Source organism: Stegodyphus dumicola, chromosome 7 (genome assembly GCF_044657685.1).
Source record: "Stegodyphus dumicola isolate Sdum_Otavi_A_Nest chromosome 7, ASM4465768v1".
Classification (NCBI taxonomy): domain Eukaryota; kingdom Metazoa; phylum Arthropoda; class Arachnida; order Araneae; family Eresidae; genus Stegodyphus; species Stegodyphus dumicola.
In genome coordinates, this window is record NC_140774.1 from 202,285,212 (window position 1) to 202,310,407 (window position 25,196).

The 25,196-nt window shown below is 30.9% G+C and overlaps 1 protein-coding gene across 1 annotated transcript in view; it reads left to right on the forward strand.

Moving 5' to 3' along the window:
* LOC118198447 (importin-4-like) overlaps positions 1–25,196 on the forward strand; it is a 77,897-nt gene that overhangs the window by 27,714 nt on the left and 24,987 nt on the right. Inside the window, exons 11-21 of the mRNA XM_035370125.2 lie at positions 882–935; positions 1,375–1,484; positions 1,679–1,787; positions 5,444–5,591; positions 9,979–10,095; positions 13,252–13,368; positions 15,980–16,103; positions 18,706–18,823; positions 19,860–19,996; positions 20,959–21,036; positions 22,835–22,998. Of these exons, the coding sequence (XP_035226016.1) occupies positions 882–935; positions 1,375–1,484; positions 1,679–1,787; positions 5,444–5,591; positions 9,979–10,095; positions 13,252–13,368; positions 15,980–16,103; positions 18,706–18,823; positions 19,860–19,996; positions 20,959–21,036; positions 22,835–22,998 (1,276 nt within the window). The remainder of the gene's footprint in view (positions 1–881; positions 936–1,374; positions 1,485–1,678; positions 1,788–5,443; positions 5,592–9,978; positions 10,096–13,251; positions 13,369–15,979; positions 16,104–18,705; positions 18,824–19,859; positions 19,997–20,958; positions 21,037–22,834; positions 22,999–25,196) is intronic.

A 25,196-nucleotide genomic window follows, 5' to 3' on the forward strand; every position in this document is an offset into this window, starting at 1 on the left:
GATTCTGCACTTTACCCAAAATTTTATTGCCGACTTTTCATCATGGGCAATTGTTAAATCCATAGGATATCAAAAAAGAATTTAAAATCAAAAAGTATTTAAAAATTAAACTAGTATTTCAATGTCATTTTAAGAAATATAGAACTATATAAACTTACGCAATCTGAAATCAGCGCGTACGCTAGATTTGGCACTCTGTTAAATGGGCACGTTTGCTAGATTTGGCGCTTTTGTGCAAACATTTTCGCTGCAATTTTTTATGGCCCTCAAAACAGAATAGTATCTAAAGTTTTAATATAATTATTCTTTCCCTTAAAATGCCTGCATTCTAATTCTGTTAGAATGTATAAAGGATTCCGCTAAAATTATTTGTACTTCATTGAATTCTGCCTGATTTATAAATTACCTTAATTTTTTTATGAGGGAAACTGGTTTGAATGGGGAACAAAAAATGAGATTCCATCATTATATCTGTTCTGCTGTAGCATTTTGAAACTGTATTTGAATATTTAATCTTTATGAAACATTCAGAATTCCTAAGTCTTTTCCCATATAGAACAACATGTGCCAAAACGTTTTCTGCTGAAAGATGTACATGCCAGTTATTGGCAGTTGTTAAATTAATTATGGTGCTCTTATATCTTAGAATTATTTTTACAGTTTCCTATTCTATTTGTATGTTAAAATAATTAACATAAGAGGTGTATTAGAAAAAATTAATATAGTTGAAATGAGCAAGTGATGAAAGTATGTTTCTTTAATGGAAATGTCAGGTTGGCACATATATCTTCCTATAGAAAATTGTTTTGTGTGCTGTTGTATAATAGAAACTATCTTTTTTTTTTTTTTTTTTTTTTTTTTAAATTCTTGTTTAATTTTAGGCAATTGATGTTATGGCATTGCAGTTGCCTCCAGGCAAGTTTATTCCACTACTGGTAAGCTGCTTTTTCCCCTTCCCTGTATGTTGTTTCTAAATTTTAAGAAAATTTTTACTTAAGCCTTATGGCAACTGTTTATATACCAGTGGTAGCCTTCAGGCTGCAAGAGGCTATCAAGTTTATTAATGCGTATTATTGACTGTGGAGTTGATAATGTAAACAAATGATGTAGGATATGACAATTTCAAGCAGTTAACCATTTTTAAATTGTCTATGTCACAACCTAGGATAGTCAATAGTTAACGATTTAAATCACAATTAATAAATTAAATTTTAGGTGAAAAATTATGTTCTGAATACAATAAAGGCTTAATTGACTTGAAATTTAGATTAGACACATTAGATTCAGATTAAAGAATTTTTCACATTGAGAAATAATGGAAAATTCTTAATTTTAAAAAAGGATTAAAATATTATTTTCTGTATAATATTTCAGATGCACCATTTAGAACCAGCTCTGGAAAGTCAAAATCCACTTTGTAAAAAGGCAGCCTATTTAGCAATTTCTGTTATAGCTGAAGGTTGTTCTGAATTTATTAGAAACAAGTAAGTCCCATTTCTTTAAATACTTAATTTTGAACATTACTTGTCATTTTGCCATTAATTTCCCCTTCCCCCGCTTTATAAGGCATGTTTGCTTTTAATACTCAAATTTATAACTTTTGTCATATTTTGTCTTTTATAGAACCTCTTTTGTGTTATATGTTACATAATTGTTTGCAATTTTTTTCATGTGTTAGGTATTTGCAAAGTTTCATTCACGTTATTTGTCGTGGTATAAAAGATCAGAACGCTATTGTTCGAAATGCTGCTCTGTATGCTGTTGGTCAGTATGCAGAATATTTGCAGGTAAAAAAATATTTTTTATACTTTATTTTATTTAAACATTTGGAAGTTTAACTGATAATAAAAGTTTTCATGAAAATAATTTTGATCCATCCGAGTTTGTCTAAAGTATTCATAACTTTTATGTATTTTATTTATCAGTTTATCTCTATATTTTTGTATAATTACACAAAAAAGTTATTTCATAAATAAAATAGAATTAGTGTAATTATTCAAAATTAGCCGTTATTCTGAATTCTTTATTAGTCCAAAGGGGCTTTGTCCCTGAAGGACTATTGTTTTCGTTTTGCGATTTTGTGTTAAATCAATCTGAATGTCCATTTGACTTTTCCAATGGTTGCCACCAAACATTATCGCCCTGTATTATCTTAGAAGAAATTAAACAATGAAGAATCTGCAAAAAATGTATGTATATTTCTCGCATTGTGATAAAACAACGGTACCTAGAGCCATCCAATTTTGAATGATGTAATCCTACTGCAAATATGGAATTTGTATTTATATTTTGTAAAACTTTAACAAATTTTTGATTAACAAACTCGAGGATTTCAAAGCGAGCAATGGCAACGTTGTACAGAAAAAACATTTCTGCATGAGAGTGCGTATCGGAAATTATAATGATATGCTCAATTTAAAATTATTTCGCGATATTGCTCTTGAACTGAATTTTATGGTTTAAGTGCAAAGAACATGATATTTAATAAATAAAGGTAACACACAAAATGTAAAAAAAAGCCCCTATGGACATAATTTAAAATCTGAAACCTTTCAGATTTTTTTTTTAAATTTATTTTTTGATCCAATGTAGCCAAAACTTGATTTTCTCCCAAATTAATCCAAACTGCATTATTTTATTCCAAAACTGTATTTTTTTTGTCAAAAATGAGCAAAATATTTTTTGTTCAAAGCTATTGTTTTTGATCCTGATTAGTCAAAAGTGCATTGCTTTGTCCTAGATCAGTAATTCCCAACTTGTAGTATGCATAAACTTAGGGTTACATAATCACTTAGGAAGAGGGGTACACCAAAAATAACAAATGGAAACAAAAAAGAAAAGAAATTTTGGATATTTTTACGTGATTGAGCGAAATGTGTTCAGAGGGGATGTAATCAATTATAATTATCTATATTGTCAAATACCTTGATTACTTATAATATTCACATATATAGCTACTCTCTCCCCTACTGTGCCACAACATAACATGCACAGAGATTGGGAACCAATTAATTGGATTTTCAGTATTTAGTGAACCTTCAAGACAATTATGTAACTTTCTTTTAAATTGCGATGTGGAACTGAATGTGGAGTTTTATATTCTTTTAAAGTTGCTAAATGGTAGGGTTAATGTTTGGTTATGTAATATTGTATAAAATAGCTAATATAAATCTTTGCACAGAGCAGAAACTGCTTGTGAATAATTATTCTGATTTTGCATTTGCACCAAGCAACTTTTTGGAGACCTTCTATTTCAGTAAAGCTTGAAATTTCGTAATGATATTCAAGGACTTTAATAACTAACTAGTATTTTTCTACTGAAATAAATTCAGCTTAGGTTTGCCAAATAGTTCCATAACTACTTCTAAAGCGACTGAAGAAACCAATTCTATGCACAAACTATGCCTCCAAGAGATATTTAAACATTACTTGAAAAGGACAAATACATTTCAGATATTTTCAAAGATCTCTTTCAAAAGCATCATAATTATGATTCTCTGAAAAAGAAAAAAAAAAAAAAAAATAGCTTATATTTTTCTGACTTTATGCTTTGCAGTTTGTTTTTATGTTGCAAGATAATATTCTAAGATATATTTTGCAAATATTTGATGGTGAAAGGGGTCTTAAAGGTACACTTTAGTAAGAGTCTTATTAAGGGGTACACAAAAGGAAAAAGGTTGACCATTGCCGTCCCAGATTATAAATTGATAAATCAATCTTATAAAATGACTAATTATTATGTAACTACCCGTTTTGTGTTATTATTTGAAATGACTTACTAAGTACAGTGGAACTTCGGATCACAAATGCCTCTCTTTGGTTCATGTACAAATTATCTGGTAAAAAAAAATGCTTTGGGTGACGAACACTTGAGTTATGAACACTCAAAATGACAACACATGATTTCCAAGGTATTTTGAGATAACCATAACATTCAAAATTAACATTCAGGAATTTTTGGAATTATCATTTTAATATTTTCCATCGCTTAGCTCTGATTCACAAATCCTAGAAGCGACTTAACAGGAGTATGGATTTTGTGTGGAGAAAATTATGGGTAGGTTGGTTTGCAGGCAAATATTTTCAGCACTTTGACACTTTTACTGTCTGTGATATTAATGCGTCTAGACCAGTGGTTCCTGTGGACCTCCAGGAGTCATTATGACTTCTGAGAGGGTATATGGCAAATTAAAATTAATTTGGGGTGCATGGACAATATTGGGGAGGGCACAAATATTTATTGCACTGTAACTATATATATGGTTATGTGTAAGATAAGTTTAATTATAACTTTTAATTTTGACTTGCATTTTAAACTCTTTCTTTGCTTGTGATCATTCAGTTGTCTTAATTTGAAGAGAAGGTTTGTTTGAAACAGTGTGTAGGGACAATTTTGCTGTAAAAGAAATGGGAAAGAGTATTTTTAACTGTTTTGGTATGCATAGATTTAGAATGGCAAGAAACTGATATGAAAGAAGCTTTCTGATTGTCTGTGTGCAAGAAAATCAAAATGGTACGTGTGAAGGCAGAAAGGGGAGAGCTGTATCTCCCTTTGTCAAGATTAGTAAAATTAAATCGTCTAATATTAAAAATTAATAAATTAAAATTATTTGTGGCTGTCAAGGAAAATGAAAATAGTGAGAATACAAGTCAAAAGTTTTCACCCAGAATCAACCAAATTTTAGTCTTAAAAACAAAATGGCCTTTGTTCATTAACAGGAAAGTAACCAATGTTATTTAGTAGCTAGTGTTACCTTTAAAGTAATTTACAAGAATATAAAATATACAAATCTTCAAATCTAAGGAACATTGGGTCTTATCCTCCTTCGTGGTTTTAAGACAAGCCTATCATAATTTACTAGTTTAAAGATTAAATTTGAAAGTTAATGCTTGCTTTTTTAAGTGAAAAATTAATAAATTGGAAAGAAATTTATTCTTTTAATTTGATTAATTATTGTATTGCTAATAACTTTTCTATAAGAAAAAATGTTAAAAATAATGACAAAATGCTAACTATGTTTCTGTTCTGTATGTATCAAACTCTGGTAAGGTTACTCTTAAGGGAGTAGGGGAAAAAAATTAGTAACAAAAATTCATATTCATTTAGAATTCTGTATTTCAATATTGAGTCCAATTTTCTAAGCATTTCAGCTTATCAAAGTAATCATAATTTTGCTGTATATTATTAAGGATAAAAATCCTAAAGCAAGTTCCTTTTATCAGAAATTTATGCACTTTTTATTGCTAAAATTAAGCATTTTTTCTTTATAATAGAATGCCATAATTTTTTTCTAAATGTTCATTTATTAAATGTTACAATTTTATTTTATACACTTGTGAAAATTTGTTTCTGCCATTAAGATTTCTGATATTTTTTTAATAATTTATTATGTTTTGTTTATTTAGTATATTAAATATTTCAATTTATATTTTTTATTTCTAGCCAGAAATAAGCACTTATGCTCCGGAAGTACTGCCAATACTTTTTGAATATTTGCAACAGACTTGTATGTTATTACAACAGGGAAACAAGGATCCACCCAGTCTTATGCGAACTTTTTATGCTGTTGAACGTTTTTGTGAAAATTTAGGTACGCTTTTAAAAATATTAATTTACTTAGAAGTTAATATGCAAGTAAAAATGTTAAATACATGTATCAGAAATTTAATTTAAATGAATAATAATTTATTCAAATACAGGCTAATGCACAATAAAGATACAAAATACTTGTGTCTGAAATTTCAGCATTTTTTTTAATTAAGTATTGGGTGAATACATTGTACAGCTCTTAAGAAAATATACATAATTATGAATTGAGAAAATGAAAATATATAATCCGAGTGATTCCAAAATTTAGAAGTATAGGTTTTCAGAATTAAGAATTGTGGAAAGCTCGATGTATTTCTCTTTTTGCAAAAAAATTTTATGGCTCCCCCCCCCCACACACAAACTGACAAAGTAAATAAATTAAAAATTTCGTTTTTTCATATCTCAGAAAGGGAAAAATTAAAGCTTTCAACCTGAAGTAATCTTCAGTGAAAATACAGAAAGAACATAAATTATATGCTGTAACATTTATATTTAATGCCATACAAAATTAACTAAAGTTTAATCTTTTGAATGAAATATAGTTTTTTCAATAATTGTATATTACAGCACAAAGTACATAATCCGGACGTCCATTTTCCGAAATGATCTATAATCCAGACCTGAAAGCCCCAAACTTTTTTTTTTAATGCTTTACGCATGCACATAAAGAATGGCGCGTTATGTATGCTTTACGCATATGCGCGTTGAAAGAAATGTTTAATAAAGTAAACAAATAAATATTAAATTTTTTTTGTAAAATTTGATACCCTTCAGATCATAATTGCTCTTTATTACAAAAATTATGGTTTCATATTTTTAATTATATAATTTCTGCATGCCATCTTACCAGATTTAAATTGATGATCTATAATCCGGAATCGCCGAAGTCCCGACGAGTCTGGATTGCGGACTTTGTACTGTATAATATATTTTGCAAAATTTACAGTTCATCAGCCCTATCTGCATCAAAATATTCCCTTTTTGTAGCTGTACACTTGTCCCATCTCTGTTTCCATTGTTCCTCGTTTTATTATCTTTATGTTGTTTGCAAAAAGGTCATGCGCTACCTCTGCATGACCTTTTTGCATTTTGTGAATAAATAAAAATAAAAATTAAAAAAAAAAATACAATGGGCAAAGTCTGGTGAAGAAGTAGAACTGTAGATCTAGTGAGGGGACTAAATTATAAGCCAGAAACTCGTAAAGTTACTACAGAATATACAAGTCCATTGTCATGATGCAGTGGCCATCTATTACCATCACACAAATATGGTCGCAAGTGATGCAGACAGTCTCTCAAACTTTTGAGAACTTATCCCTGGAATAGAGCATTCATTGTTATTCTTGAGCGTGAATTTCATGGTAGATAACAGTGTGAATGTTTAAAAAAATAGGTATGGGAAAGCAGCATGACTTTGTTTTTTTTTAATCAGAACTTTTTTTTTCATTTTTTTCATTTGTGATGTTTTTCTGCTTTCTTGAGTGCATAGTTTCAATAAACAGCCTTCAGTAATTAAGACACAATAACACGCCGAACAAATACTAATTCAGAAGTCAAACAACAAAAATCAGCGTTATATTTTCAAATTTTCACAGGACTAGTTTCGATGGTGGTTCACAGGACTAGTTCATTTATTTGCGCTTTTGCAGCTGTGGATGGTGGTTTGATAAAACCATCGGAACTAGTCCTGTGAAAATTTGAAAATATAATGCTGATTTTTTTTGTTTGACTTCTGAATTAACCTTCAGTATTTTTTGAAAGGTTCATTAAAAATTTAATGTTGAATCATTGTTCCACCTGTTTATCAATCTCAGTCATTAACAAGAGCAAAAAAACAAAATGTGATGATATGGCAGTTACTGACACTTGAGTGGAGTATTGCTGTTCCTTTCTGTTCTCCATGCATTAATTCTTCATATGATGGTATATAATGTATTTAGAATATTACTATTGTATTTGAATAATTCAAAAATTAATCTGATCATCAAAGTTTTTGTCACAATAACTATGGTTCCTTTTTTTTTTTTTTTTTTAAAGAATCCATGCTCAAATATGCATTCAAATTTTTGCTGTAATTTGAAGTATTTGAATAGCCTCAATTCTTGACAGGATTTTGCAATATATGTAAATGCTTTTTAAGGAAATATAGATGTATTAAAGTTTAGGTACTTCATTCAAATGCTGTCAAGATTAACATCAGGTTTTTTATCAAGAAAAAAAGTTAAGAATTTACATAGCAGACATGTTTACTTCTCACATTCAATAGTGACTGAATTTCTGCCTGATAGTAAATAAATCGCAGTACTTTTACTGGTATTCTAGAACCAATTGCCAGAGTGTATGCTTTTCTTTTGCTTGCAGCTTTTCACATGGCACTTCTAAATGCATTTTTTGGTACATGGTTTTATTTTTTGGTCTAGTTTTGCTTAGCTGAATGCGAAGTAAATTGCCTTTTTCTTTAAAAAAAAAAAAAAAAAAAAAAAAAAAAAAGTGATTTTTTACTTCCTTTTTGATAAATAAAGCTCATAACATTTTTAGAGGAAAAAAGGGGGCAGAAAATGTGATAGATATGACAGTTTGTGAATGTTTGGGGGCAGTTTGAATGAATGTTCACTAGTACTTCATATCAGTGCCATAATAATGTGGAAGTATAAAAGTTTAAGCTATGATAATTTTTTTACAGTTATGAGAGCTTTTCATACTTTATTTCTAGTTTTTATACTCCTTCTGATTTTCAATTAACTACACTCACGTTTGTGAAAATTGCAACACCAAGAAGGAATCGTCATAATTGAATGCAATTTAATACACAGTTGAGTGGTAGTGGTACAAATAAATGATTAAATGTTCAAAGCAAACAAACAAGAACAAGAGATCAGAATCAGTATTTTGTGTGGCCACCACGCGCCGCAATAAGTGCTGCTACACGACGCGGCATGGAGTCAAACAAAGTTTGAATGTCTGACTGAGGAAGAGCATTCCATATCGTTTGTATGCGTACCCAAAGTTCGTCTGCAGACGCAACAGGACGAGAATCACGAGCAAGACGCCGACCAATGACATCCCACACATGTTCAATTGGCGACATATCCGGGGAACACGCAGGCCAAGGAAGAAGCTGTACCTGCTGCGCTGCAAAGAAGGATTTAACAATCCGAGCAGTATGAGGGCGGGCATTGTCCTGTTGAAATACAGCGCCTGGCAAGCTTTGAAGGAAGGGAACAGCTTCGGGCTGTAGAACTTCACGGATATACCGGTTGCTGTTCAGATTGCCCACAATTCGTAGCAATTGAGATCCTCTATGATATGCTATGGCGCCCCAGACCATAACTCCGGGTGTTCGTCCACTGTGGCATTCGATAATGCACTCCGGAAGGTGGCGTTCACCGGCATAGCGTCTGACACGAATGCGGCCATCATGGTACCACAAATTAAAGCGGGATTCGTCAGAAAACACGACATGCTGCCAATCAGCACGCCAGTCTCTATGCTGATTGGCCCATTGTAGCCGCAGGCGGCGATGGTCGTGCGTTAGGGGGATCCTGTATAAAGGAGTCCGTGCGCGCAGTCCACACTGCAGCAGACGTCTACGAATTGATGAAGCACGCAATGAAACACCTGTAGCTATTGACCACAGTGCTGCCAATTGTCTAGAGGAAGCTGTACGGTCCGTCCGCGCCATGCGGACCAGGTGTCTATCATCGCGAGCTGACGTCACATTTCGGGGTCCACTCCCGGATTTCCGAGTTGTCTGACACTCGTCCGTCCACTGCTTCCAAACGCGCATCACTGTGCTGCTGTTACGCTGCACACGAGAGGCTACTGCACGATACGACAATCCAGCTTCACGAAGGCCGATGATTCTCCCTCGTTCAAACTCTGTAAGTTGTTCAAATCTCGCTCTCTTTCGTCGACGAGGCATAAGTACAGATTGAGTTAACGTTTACCACTAGCAGATAACCACCGATAACCATACACGCCTCGCTACAGCCGTCTATTTATTCGGATCCATCAGCCGTTCAGAGGGCGCTGCTCAGCATACGCATGCACTACGGATTTGCAATTCTAATCATTTGCATATCATGCGCTACTTTGCATTTCCTGAAAATTTCAGCTCACTCGCTTAAGTCCTTCATGGTGTTGCAATTTTCACAAACGTTGAGTGTATAATTACAAACTGCATATACATTTGCACTGTAAAGCAAAAACATTAACAAAGAATTTAACCTTTTCTATTGTACCCAATGCATCTGTTTGTGATGCTATGTATTTCACATTAGCATTATATGGAATAACTGTATTATTATGTGCTTTAAAAAAATGAGCATAATGTTTAGAGAATTTGTTAATCTTTTAATTAATGTATTTTTTTAAAAATTATTTTGCAGAAGATATTGAACCTTATTTGCCAAATCTCATGAACTGTTTATCAATGTTTCTCACTATCAACACAGAAAAGTCTATTACTGTGAAAGAATTAGCTATTGAAGCCATTGGTTCTGTAGGTAAGTTCATGCAATCACCTAGATGAATATTAATTGCATATGTGTATTATGTAGTATTTTTTGGTAGTATCTGATTTTCTGCATTGGCAATTTCAACATTCAGTAGCTTATTCTAGTGGGTTATTTTCAAGGCTATTTGCAACAATAGTCAACCCATACATGTGCTCACTTGCCGATTCATGTTTGAGTGTGCTTGGATTCGTAAGCTTTATATTTAATTGTCATTTCGTCAAGTGACATACATCAGTTGCAAAAATGTAAATCTTAGCCATATAATATTTTTTCCTCAGAAAATTTCTGTTTTCATATAAAATGCTCCCTTTTATTATTATTTATAAACTGAACAGTATCTCTGTGTTATAAAGATAGCCAAGTGTTTTTGAATAATTCACAGAGTTGTCATTGAAATGGTGATTTTTAGTGGGGAAATGGATAAATTAAAAAAATGCATTTAGCGCATAAATATTCACATTAAGATTTGATAGTTGTGTAAATATTTTTGTGTAAGATAAGAAAAAAAATATGTTGCTGTGAATTATGCATTAAATAGCCCTTTAATTTCTCTTTTTAATTTGGACACCTTCCCCTCTCTATTCTAAAATTTGTAATAGCTTCTTTAAAATTGCATCATGTCTGAAAACTAATTCTGCATTATATCATCTTAATCTTCTGCATTGTGTATAGCTCTTGGCTAGTCAGATAAAAAAAAAAATGTTATTACAACAACCATTGCAATTCAACTATGCATTCTCTTTCTATGCTTGCTCATGCTTAACTCACATCGAAGCAGTCCAACTGTTCAGACATCCATAGGTCACCCCGAACGCCTTAATGGTTTTCTACTTAGTGCTTTCCTCCATTATGTTAGTGCATTGCTCATTGTTTTTGGGAGTTGTTAAATGACATGCCAGTCATTCTTTTGAAGCGACTAAAAATAGTTCTGTTATTTTAATGCACTTCCCTTTTCTATTGTTTACTGTCAGTGTTTAGCTATTGATGCTTGAAATTACAATCCTGTCCCAAGGGGAGACTGCACACAGTGGTGAAAGCGTCCAAGACAGAAGTTATTGCTTTTTAAGTAGGTTGTTGTTAGCTCTGTAGCTTCTGCATGTTATGGGGGAAGGAAATCCAGTCCAACAAAAATACATATATATGGGCATTTCAGATCTTTGAGAGAAATAGATTTTGGGCTTTGCCGATGTGAAAGAGTTAATGTATGTTAGCTGCTCTGCAATATCGTCTTTTATTTTAAAATGTAAATGGCCCATTTTCAAATTTTGCTTATATATGCTGTCCCAGAAGAAAAGAAAGAAAATTCGAGATAAATTATGATTAAAGTTTAATATGAGCAATGCATTCCATAAAGATTATTATAAATATATTTCTACAATTCAAAGTATTAAAAAAATCAATTGAAATTTTTTAGATATAAATCTTAAAATGTGTGATGGTAAGCAAAAATGCCTATCCCTTTCAAGTTTTGTGTTATTCAGCCTCATTGTTTTGTATCCTAATTTATTTTTTAAATAAAGAAATGAATAGAAAATAAAGAAATGAAAAATAAAGGAATTTTTTTAAATATGAACTATTAGTGTGTTATATTCATGATAAAAATTAATTACAGAAGTTTTTTTTTAATAAATCAACAGAAAAATAATTTGTCTTCCACTTCATGTCAAGTCCATTCATTACCTTGAGATTATTTTACTCCAAATTAGTTTGTAAATCTGTCTAAAAGGGGGCAGTACATATTCAGTGACATAGGTAAACTACTCAAGCTAAGTTTGACTACTTTGAATATGTACTGCTCCTCTTTAGGCAGATTTGCAAACTAATTTTGAGTAAAATAATATCAAGATAATGGACTTGACATGAAGTGGATTCCAAATTATCTTTCTTGACTTTCTAAATTTGTATTTAAAAATTTTCAATTTTTTTTTAATATTTTAAGTTGTAGAAATATATTTATAGTCATTTTATGCAATGCATTGCTCAAATTAAACTTTGAATATTAATTTATCTTGAATTTTCTTTTTCTTCTGGGACATCATATGTAAGCAAAATTTGAAAATGGGCCAAATGCATATATTAAATTGGGGTGCACTTTTACCACCCCTACTGTTGTACCAGTTAAGAATGAATGAAATTCGTTGTCCAAATATAAAAATGAAAAAAAGAGTTTTAATTATCAAGCCAACTGTGAATTTTTTTTGCAGTTATCTACAGCGCAGCAACTTCCAGCTATTTGCTTTTTCTGTCCTCACCACGACTGCTATGCAATTGGTTTCATCTTCTGCTAAAACTGCAACATTGCATATGAGTATTGTGTGTGTATATTTATAATATTTAACACAAGATAAATTATATGTTTAAAAATAAATAAAAATAAATTATATGTTTAAAATTGAATCCCATATTCAGTTCGTAATAAAGCATATGCAAAAACCAGAAGCGCAGTGGCAAATTGCAAGGAAAAGGGGATAAAACATGCCAAAACAAAAATGGAATGAGAAATTTACATCTTTCGCTTCATCGTCATCAGGGGGTTGGTGCAACTATTGATTATTGAGACTGTATTTCACCTAGTAGTTGTTGGAATTATAGTATTTATAGAAAATTTAATTTCAGTAGATAAGAAGGTTCAAATTTTAGTATTTCTATGAATGGCAGTTGCGAATCTTCGCTTATATATGAATAGTTTTGTAATATGAAAAGCATCTTCTAGAAATCTGCATTTGAAAGCCTAAGAGCATAGTTATCTTGATAAATATTTGTTTAAAGTCTGCTAGAATTTCTGTTTAAAGCAATGAAAATTTGGGTAGTTTTGATTGAACAACAATGGATTTCTTTATTTGATCGAGTTATGAAAAATGTTTGAATTTTTTCTTCTATATTCTGTCATGTAAATAATATATAAAAATTGAAATTTGGTATATTTTTGTTGAAAATTATCACATGACCAAAGCTACTGCAGACTGAAAATCTTTATTTAATAAATAATTTTGTTACTTAAATATGATCTGTTTGTACAAGATACATTTAAAAGATATTTAGGCATGCAGTCATTTTGAAACAACCTGTTTAAATTTATGAAATTTTCTTCACATTGAATTTTATTTCTGAAACTATGTGTTTATTTCCATACTTTAATTTTAGCTGCAGCTGCCAAATCTGCTTTTGTTCCATATTTTCCCGCAATTGTGGAGCATTTAAAAAGATTTATTTCTGAGAAGCAAACCGATTCGACAAGACCACTTCAAATACAGTCTATTGGTATGTATCAAGTCAGACTTTCCCTCTTCTAATTATTAATCTCAAGACACATTATATTATTAATATTAGTTTATTGGGCATTGATGGGATGGGTGGAAAAGAGGCATATCCCATAAAATCATAATTTTATTTAAAAAAGGGGATGTGCAAATGTCATCTTGTAGAAATTAGATTGTCTGATTGGAATTATTCAAACTTGAATTTAACTGGTATGACACTGTATGTATACTTTTAAATATTAAGGGGTAAGAAATGAGAACTAAACAATATGTAGTGATATTAAATTGTAATACAGATAAAACTGTTGCTTATGCCCTTAAGCCCTGTGGCCCCCTTTTTTGTTTCTTGTGTGTGAGAAAAGTATTCAGAAGTCCAGGATTAATCATGCATTACTTATATAAATATTTGTTGGCCAGGATGTTATCAGTATTTCTAAGTTTATAGTAACTTGGACAGTACATTTAAATAATTAAACGAATATTCTTCATGTAAGATTTGTTGAAATTGTATATTATAATATAGTATAATTAGTATCTCGGAAATATTGAACTTTTCCCAGTTAAATCTGGATATTCTCAGTAAGACTAGTTTAATGTTATGGTGATATGCCAAAATATTTCTGGGAGAAGTGTTCAGCAATCGATATGCTAATATTCAGGAAATAACAAATGGGAATTTTATTTATTTTTGGGTACATACTGTTATGATAAACAGTCTGTGGGTATGAATTGTTGTCATAGGCTGCCTCATTGTGCAAGAAGCTCAAAATTAGTAGATGTGCAACATGTGCCTCTTTTCCATTGGATCATCCATTTCTTAGTAGAGGAAAATCCTAGTTTTATTGTGTTAATTTTTTTACTTGATTTATTTCTGATAAATTAATTTTCCTTTTTTTATTTGAATTTGAATAGTGTTTATGGTACAAGGTGCTCAGTTTTGAAATATTAGTTAATAGAATTTATACACAGAAGAAATAAATGTGCATAGTTTCTAGACATATTTTGCTTACAGTATATATTGGGAATGATATCTGTCTGACTCAGTGCCTTTGTCTACTCATTTCACCACATTGTGTTTTCCAACATATGTGCACTGTAATGTCATACCTTCTTCATGTGCCATCTCATAGAGAAATAATTCCACCTTCTTTGTAATTTTAAATGTTTATTACACATAACAAAAATACTCACTAGATCACTAAACTACACTACTAACTAGTGACATATTTCTGATACATATGCACAGTTGATTTTTATGAAACTATATATTTATAATAATGTTGTTTTGTTAACTTTGACCTATCCAGATATTCATAATAATACTTGGTTTCTTGAAGTAGGAAATCAAATACATAATAATCAAATTCATGTTAATTTTTTTCTTCCCACATATTTTAAAATCATGAAATTTCATATATTAAATCTTTAGCAGTTATCAATCTTGAAACACAACACAAGAAGCATGACTTGTGGATATAGTAGTAGCATACACATTCTTGTACAGTCAAAAGTCGTTAATTCGGACACCCATAATCCGGACCTCAAAGCTAAAAACTTTCTGTGCATGGGTGCGTTGACACATGCGCATAGGCGTTTACGCGTGCGCGTAAGACCTTTTACCACTGCGCATATGCGTGTGCGCAAGTGCAGAATACGTTTTCGCGTGCGCATTTTATGTATAATGGATGGTATAATCTAAAATTATCTATTTCAGTTAATGTTGATGATTGCGTTGTTCCTTAATCTTTGAATTGGATCCGGTTTATTATTTTTTGCAGACTGTAAGAGCAATTTTATAAAAGTAAGCTTGAACTTTCGATTATGTCTAAAAGAAATTCCGATTCTGGAGCTACCGAAGGATCTACAAAGCGAAAGCATGTTTCGATGTCCATCAAACAAAAAGTGGAATTGCTGCAAAAAATGGATAAAGACATGAAGAATGTGACAGATAGGTTAGTGAAAACGAAAAAATTTCGATTGACAAGTTAGTCGGTATTCTCGGCACAACAATTAACGGGACTTGAACAGTGGAACTTTGTAACTGAACAAGAAATTGTGTCTGTTTATAGAATTAAAGAGAAAGTATTATCACATAAAACGAAGCAACTTAAAACAACTTACATTGAAAGAAATGTTTAATAAAGTAAACAAATAAATATTAAGCTCTTTTTTTTTTTTTTTTTTTTTTTTTTTTTTTGTAAATTTTGATACTTTTTAGGTTATAATTGTTCTTTATTTCATAAATTAAGGTTTCATATTTTTAATTTTAGAATTTCTGCATGCCCTCTTACAAGATTTAAACTGATGATCTATAATCCGGAAAAATCGATAATCCGCAATCGCCGAAGTCCCGACGAATCCGGATTAACGACTTTTGACTGTATTAATGTTGTTAGTACAAACTTTCATTTGAATACATTTTAAAATAATTCTTGAACATTGCTTAAAAATTTTGATGTTTTCATTTTAATAGCTTAATAGAGTCATAAAAAGTAATTAAAAAGTTATAGAAATAATTTAGCAATGATATTATTCCTAAGTTCTTATGTTTAGAACTCCTCACAGTTTGCTGAATTTAAAGAGACTTCTTATAAATTTTTTGTTAATTTCAGATACCCTTGCACTTATTGCTAGAAGTGTAGGACCTGAAACTTTCTTACCAATTGCTCACGAGTGTATAAAATGTGGTTTATATCTAATGCAAGAAGTTGATGATCCAGACATTCGACGATCATGGTATGTAGTTTAATGTCAAAATTGGATCTTCCAGAATATTTAACCCCTTCGCGTCGAGTGTCAAGTCTACATTCCAGCAACGAACACACTCACTTCCCGGCCGACACGCAGGCATGCCAGAGCGTTTTCCCGTTCAGCCCCGACTGCCACGTATTTGTGCCAGTGTCCTGGAACGTTTTAAAAACTATAATTTCTGCCACAAGATGGCACTGTATGCCTATATGGTTTCAGATACATGTACATTAGACCTTCTACTCGAAATGAGAGAAGCATGACTCACATACACATGTTTTTGCTTATATAAACAAAAGGGGAAAATAAATGTTTCCGAATGGTGTGCTTTATGACATCTCTTTAAATTAGCATGCGGTAGTTGCTTATTGTAAGTAGAGAAGTTTTATTTTCGCTAAAGCGTTGGGTATTTCAGTTTGCAGTTCAGTTTTTAGAAAATAATTAGATCTTGTTAGACATGAATTCTTTCTGTTTTTACCGTTGCAATGTCGAAGCGTCGAAAATGTTTAACAGAGCATGAAATAGCAGAAATGATCCAAAATATTTCAGATATTGATTCTGAAACAGATTGTGATAATAGTGATAGTGATACTATGATATATTCTGATCATAAAGAATCTGGCGAATCTAATGATGATAAGGACATTTCAGACATCTGTATGCCGAGTACGTCGAAAGCAAGTACTTCTCCATGGTCATCCACAATAGAAAATTTATTGGAATTACCATTTAAAGTTGTTCCTGGAATTAAAGTGGATAATTCGGTTGAAGAAGAAATTGATTTCTTTAGGTATTATTTTGATGATACAATAATGAAATTAATTACTGAAGAGACTAATCTGTATCAGAGGAGTAAATATCCTGAGGATGAATCTGGAGCAACTTCTTCGAAGTATTTACCTGTTTACAGTGGAAGAAATGTTTGTTTTCTTTGCTCTAACAATTTTGATGAGTATTATAAAGCCGGTATTATAAAGTATATTTTGATGAGTATTATAAAGAAACCCACAATCAAAATGTACTTTTCAACGAATCCCATGCTTGCAACGATATTTTTTAATAGTGTAATGAGTCGTGATCGATGCGTTGTAATTCTTAGATGTTTACATTTTACTAGCAGCGATGCCAAAAAAATCGGAAAGCTTCAACCAGTTTTAAATAAAATAATTGAAAATTTCAAGTCCGCTTAGAACCCTGAGAGGAATATATCAATAGATGAAAGTTTATTATTGTGGAAAGGAAGACGTGGATTTCACCAATACATCCCTTCTAAATGGTCGTGATATAGAATTAAACTTTATAAATTAAGTGACTTTATAATTAAAGTAATAATTAAGTGACTTTATAATTAAGGTATATATAAAATATCTATAAAGCATAAGCCATTTAAATACTCTATAGAGCATTATTAAACAATGCTTTGATACTTCGGAAATTTCATGGATTTAGGCTTAATAGCAAGAAAGCCCTCGGCCCTGGACAGACGCTCACGTAAGACACTGCCGGCCTCCGCGATAAGCGCGTTTGCGCTACCCGGCGCAAAGGGGTTAAAAATCTTTTCTGTATGTTTGGCTGTGAAAATTTATTTATTGTTGCTTAAAGCTTGGTGCTGTAATTACATTAACAGTATTTAAGGTGGGGGTTATTTGTATTATATATCTAAAAGCTGATTACATTTTACTAACTAATGCTTTATTTTCTTTCACGGGTAATATTAAATTCTGGACTACATATTGCCCATTGTAGCTTGGTTAAATGCTGGGGGAAAGACTAAGACACGTCTGATTTTAAAAAATTGGCAAAGAACTAAAATACGAATTTTTAACATTTTATTCCTTCTTCATGTATTTAAAATTTTAAAAATGTGTTTAAACTTTTTAAGCTTTTTAGTTTAAATAGCATAGGAGGATTTCAATGCTTCCTTGAAAGAGTTAATCTAATGCATGTGCAGTTTTAAGAGCAAAATTAAATTTTAAAAAAATCTTATCTCTCTTTCTCGTTTTTTTTTTTTTTTTTTTCCTTTATTATATCAGGAAAGCTTACATCTTTTTTAACTTTGCTATTATTATTTATTTATTATTATCTGTGTTAACTCTGCTAAAAGTTTCTGCCTCTGTCACTTAAAAAATTTCTGGAATGTAATTTGATTATGATCATGTACAGAATTCTCAAAACTCCACGTTCAGACTTTGAAGGAAGGTAAAAGCACATCAATATGAAACATATGAAGTTCACATGTGGAGTTTTGAGACACTTTATACATATGTAATAGTGTGTATATATATATATATTTGTAGTAGACACTTTATACATATGTATAGTGTGTATATATATGTGGAGTTTCGAGACACTTTATACATATGTATAGTGTGTATATATATATATTTGTTTCAAATATATGTTTCATATATATATATATATATATATACAGAGAGAGAGACATTTGAAAGCAAAATGATAGTGTTATTAATTTCATATTGCTTTGTAAAACAGACATAATTTATTTTTCTCTGCATTGAATAAAGAGAAATTTTATTAACTTAGATCATATTATAGCCATATTGCATAAAATAAATTGTATATTCTACAGCTATTGTCTATTTTCATCCGTGTCTGTGGTTTTAAAAGCCGAGATGGGACCATACTTGTCTACCATTGTAGAACGTATGTTACTGTCAATCAAATCTTCAGAAGGAATTAGCGTGAGTGTGAGTATTTATTTAAATCATCTTTCGTGCAATTTCTGTCTGTTTATCAAGTGACACCGAGACGTTGAATAATATTTTTGCATGAATATACATCGTTTTTCAGTATATATTAGTGACATTACTTCATTTTATATTTTAAATTTAATTTGGCCTGGAGGGAAAATTAACAAAGAATTACAAACATTAACATGCATTGTCAACTTTTGTTACAGTAAGAAAGTTGTTTAAAGACAAAAACAAATCAGCATAATTTATAATAGCAGAAATACTTCTTTAGATATATGGAGTGAAAAAGAAATTCTATATTAAACTGTTAAAATATAAAATAACAAAATAAAATATGTAATAGTGTTATCTCTTTAAAGGCAGGTGGAAGATCCATAGCCAGTAAGTTATAGATTATTCTGTTATTTTCTTCAATTTTTTAAATATTATTTGAAATATTTTATGACTTTCCCATTTCAGGGCTGCTTCATTAGTTCCCTGATTTTCAATTTACTATCTTCTTTTTAATGATACACAATGAATTAATTATAAACAGCAAGTACTTTCTTTCCTCAGCAATGGCAGCTTTAAATGCAAATAAATATACAAACTCTGATATACTCTGAATACAAAGTTCAGATTGATATAGATATTTATCAAATGAGAATGAATGAGAGTAACCCAGGGAGTAGTACCTCTTTTCATTTCACTGACATAGCCACTGAAAGAATAACTATTCTCTAACAAATATGTGGAAATTAACAATAACAATATCTAGCACATAATACTAAAATAAGTCAGGTGTTGGCTGAATATCGTCAAATAATATGCTTTTTTACCTCTTTACTACACAAATTATTTAGAGTCGTATCTTCAGTCAGACCATACCTGTTGTGCGAAAACTGATTACTGGAGCTAAGATACAGTCAGGATCTTAATTGTTAATTTCCCTATTAATACTCTTAAGTTTTTGTGTAAACAACAAAAATATTTAAAGCTATTAATGTTGCATTTTGTTTATTTTTCTTTAACTGGATTTATTTGATTGCAGACAAGATATGGTGACACTAATACGGCATTTACGTTGTTTGAAGATGCTGATGAGGAATCTGAAAATGGTGATATGAATGATGAAAGTTTCACGAATTTAGAAGAAGAAGAGGATGAGGATGATGCTGATATAACTGGGTATTTTATTTAATCCCATTGCCTGAATTTTGCACAGTATATTACCCAAAACTCTGTCTCCTTTGCTTAAAACCATAGAATAACATTCTTGTGCACATCTGCATTGACTACAATCCACCTTTGCAGAATTATTTACTCCCTCAAGCATCCCCCCTGCTGCCGCTGCCCATGTACTGTTGCCCATACCGCTTATCAATTCAGTTAAACATTGTTCGAATGCTTGGGAAAAATCTTCAAATGAATGACTTCAAAAGAGAGCATCACACATGCGAGCTTTCTTCGCAAAGAAAATGATGTGCAAAAATTAATATATGAGATAGTTAAAATTTGGATAAGAGCTAAATAAATTTTATATGGATGGAAAAAGTATGAATTTAAGACATTAAAAAACATAAAAGGCTAAAACTGTGAAACTATAAACATGATTATCACATTGTAAAGGTATACTTTGGTTTTCAGAACAAATCTGATATATATATTATATATTTGATGTATATGTGCCATATACAGAATAATGTATCTAAAGTATTATATAAAGTTTTAAAATCTCAGTGTGAACATTAAATTAAATGATAAACATGCATATATTTTTTTTTATTTGAAGAGATTGAAATAAGTTTTTCTGATCTGGTCATATAAGGAATAAGACGTACTGTTAAAAGATGAAGAATATTGTACACTAAAACCAGGGCAGTTAATTATAGTGTGATTAAGATATAGCAAAGTTTTACATTTGTTACAGTTTGGTGCACTCTTTTTACAGTAAATACTGATGAGTGATCAATTTTAGGATGTATAAAAATTTTTGTTTTTATAAATCAAAATAACTTTTTTATCCTAAAGCATTTATTTTATCTTTAAAATTTTTCTTGGTTTCACCTTGTATTTCTCTTTTTCTTTTAATGGATTATAAGATTTATAATTTTTATTTTAATGTTTAATTAATTTCTCTTTCAATCAAGGTACAATGTGGAAAATGCATATATGGAAGAAAAAGAAGGGGCTTGCTTAGCATTGAAAGAAATGTGTAAAGAAATAGGGTAAATTATCCTCTTTATATGAATTCTTTTTAAAATTGTAGTTTAGATCAAGATGATGTTTTGTGTTTGTCTTATGATTTTTCTCTAAGTACACACTGGGTTGACCTGACAGTAGAGTCATTTGCAAATGACACATGAAAAATAATGGAACCTGTATTTAAAGAGCCTTTATTAGCTAAATATACATATTTACCTATTTTAGTCTTTATTTTCATAAACTTGGATTCATCAAGATGGCATTTATATTATTAACGAAAGTAAGAAAGCAAAATGTCTTAAATTATAAGCTAATATATAACAAGTGACAAAAAATGTCATGACTGGATAAAGCCGGTCATGGTGTTCATAGGGTTAAGGTAATGAAATCTGGTGTCTGTAATATGACTGAGAAACAAAATACACGGTGGAAAAGGACAGTCTTCTTCCCCCCCTTAAAAAAAGGCACATATGTCAAAACCAAAGGCTAAGGTGAGGCTCATTGTATATGTATATATTTATTATTATTATTATTACAAAGGATGTATTCACAATGAATTTATACCTGAAAATTGGTCAGTTAATCAAAGATGTGCTTTTTCAATTCGGAAGCAGGATAGGATGAGTTAGAAATTAGTAGTCTTTTTCTTATTTGAAGAAGCTTTTTTAGAAGCTTTTTTGCTTATTAAGAAATTGTCTGTTTACTTAATGAGCACACCTTGTATGCATTTATAGTATTTTAAAATAAAATTTAATGTAACTCTCTAACTAATTTAACAACTTGTTGCTAGTTATTTTGTCTTTTGGACCTGTTTTGAAAATTACATTGGTTGGAAATATCAGAAGTGGAATGTGTGTGTTTTGCTCCTTTATTAGCAAATGTCTCACAGTTGTTTAAATCTATTTTGAAATTATTACACATAATCTAATTTAAAAATGAATTATTTAAAAACAGACTGTAATGTGATTTTCATTTGTAGCAGACAGTATATGTTTTGCTAATTGTAGTGGATGCTTTAATCCTCATTAGCAATATGAAAAATTGTTTGTCTCAGTTATAATTCATCATTCAGCTTAATATAATTTAAATGCAAGCTTAATATAATTATGGATAAAATCCCACTGCCTTAAGTATTAAATTTAAATAAGTTACCCAAATCTCTGCATTAATGAAATAAACTGCAAATCAAATTATATATGAAATTGAATACAACAAATTCTTTTGTAGGATGCATATTTTTTGGTTTGAGTAAGGTTGTTTATATATTATGTATTGCATTATTAAATCAAGTGAATATTTAATTTTAAACGTGGTGCATAAATATTCATAACATCTGTTTCATTATAGGGAGTACTTTTGTTTTAGAAACTGAACAGGGACAAAGAAGATTTATGAATTTTGTCAGTTTATTGCCATTTTTTTGTTACATTTGTGTTATATTTTGTGTGTTATATACTCTGTTTGCTGTTCTCTACAGTTTCACATAACTGTAGTTAATGTAAATCTTTAAATATATTAATATGTAGTGCAGAGGCAATACTACACTGGTCATTTATGTTTCTAGTATGGCTTAAAGCCTTAGAAATATAATACTTTTTATAGCCATTTATGTAGTATTATGATTTAAGTGGTACATATACCGTCTTAATTTTGTGATATTTTATTTTGCTGTTTATTTTCATAACCTGCTGCATGTAAACATGATTCCAAACTAATATGAAATGTGACAAAAATGTTTTGCCAATTAAATTAATAAAGGTTTGGTTCTTCATTTAGTTATTAAAGTAGCCTTATTCTTTACATTGTATTTTTCTCCTGCAGTGTCAATTTTCTACCGTATATTGAAGTTTCATTTAATGAAGTCAGAAAGCTCGTGGAAAGCCCATCAGATGATGTTAGAAAAGCAGCTGTAAGTACTTTGGGACAGTTCTGCATCACACTTAACCAGATTTATACAGAAACTGGAAACCTGGAACTCAGAGTTGGTAAGGAATAATTATGATCTGATAGTCGTATGATGTTCTTGTAATGCAATATTGATCTGTTTTACTTGCTCGTATTGTAACTTTTATGGGTGGAATTAAAGTTTATTTACTTATTTTTGTTTATTAAGGACTTATTGGTAATAAAATCAGGTTTCCATTTTCAATTTTCACAGTATATGTTTATTTATTTATTTTTAATTGCCAAGTTCTGAAAACTACTATAAATCCTCCCTAAGGCAACCATTTACACTTCTAGATGATTGGATGACTTTTTATTTAGAATGCAAAAAAAAAAAAAAAAAAAAAAAAAAAATTGTAGGTATTAAAAGTATCATAGGTAAACCGAAAATTGGTTGGTACAGTCAAAAGTCTTTAATCCAGACTCGTCGGGACTTTGGCGATTCCGGATTATAGATCATCAGTTTAAATCTGGTAAGATGGCATGCAGAAATTATAAAATTAAAAATATGAAAAAATAATTTATGAAATAAAGAGCAATTATGATCTAAAAGGTATCAAAATTTTAAAAAAAACTTTATATTTATTTGTTTACTTTATTAAACATTTCTTTCAACGCACGTATGCGTAATTAGAAAATTGCAACCAGAAAACTATTTGATGTGTATTCGTGATATTTATAATGACGAGGAATGTGATTTAAATCATATCAAAGACAGAGTACATCGAGATGAAATACTACATTTAGTAAGTAATTATAAGCCGAATAAAATAAAAACATCTGCCCTGAAGATAAGGATAGTGCTGACAGATCAACTTCCAGTTCATTGCGTGTCATCCTTTGGTAGCTCTAGAATCGGAAATTCTTTTTGACATAATCGAAAGTTCAAGCTTACTTTTATAAAATTGCTCTAACAGTCTGCAAAAAATAATAAGCTGGATCCAATTCGAAGATTAAGGAACAACGCAATATGCAACATTAACTGAAATAGATAATTAGATATTTTAGCTTCGCTTATACATTAAACGCGCATGCGTAAATGTATTATGTGCATGCGTTAACACATTATGTGTTGATGCATGTGCAGAAAAATTGTAGCTTTGAGGTCCGGATTATGGACGTCCGGATTAAAGACTTTTGACTGTATATAGAAGTAATTTAAAAGTATTAAAGTCTTAAGTCTTATTTAATATTTAGGACTTAATATTTAAAAGTATTAAGTCCTAAATATTAAAAAAGTAATTTGTGCAAAGAAAGAATTTGACATACAGATTTTGTTTTATTTTGATTAGAGTTTTGATTTGCTAATGGAAATTTTCTTAATTTTTATTGCTCTGTTTTTAAATCAGGAGGAATATGTATGTACTATATACAAGGTGCGGCAGAGGAACCTCCTTATTTGAAATGTGCACCATTTAGCAACATTTATACCAAGAAGGGTGAGGTGGCACTCATTGAAAAGAGCAGTGTCTAACGTTTTATGTCATATAAGTTTAGTACTGATCACGCAGTGGATGAGGGAGGAGCGCACGTTCGCCGTGTAGTCGTACTTTTCAAGTGGCCTTTCAATCATCGCCATGCAATGTGCATTCAGAAATCACTTTAATACCGCCCCCATAGATCGTGTTCCTGATTGGAAATCGATTCTTTTATGAGTGGATATCTTTAGAGAAACCGGTAACCTGAGAGAAAAAAAAGACCCAGAGGTTAAGAACCATCAAAGGACACCCGAAAACATCGAGCCGGTTAGACAGTCAATTTTGCGATCTCCCAGGCAATCTACGTGCAAACATGCAGCTGCTATTGGGATGTCTACTCACCCTCTAAGACAAATTCTACATGAAGAACTGCATTTTCATACATCGCACCATTTATTTTTCCATCCATTTCATCCATCCATCTTTGCAGCTCGCTCGCCTGATTTAGCCCATGTGATTTCTTTTTGTGGGGCTGTTTGCAACAAACGTCCAAAGACCCTGGCTCAACTAGAGAACAATATTCAAGTTGTTATCGACAGCATGTGTTGATATGTTGGTAAAAGTGGAAAGAAACTTCAAAACTCGACTATCTCAATGCATTGACCAGAATGGAGACCACTTTAATGATTATTTTTAAACCATAATAAAAAAAATGTCTCTATAAATTAAGAAAAAATTAAACTGATATCATTTATACTATTTGTGCTAGTCATTTTTAAAATAAGGTAGTTTCCCTGCCACACTGTATATGTTCTTCACAT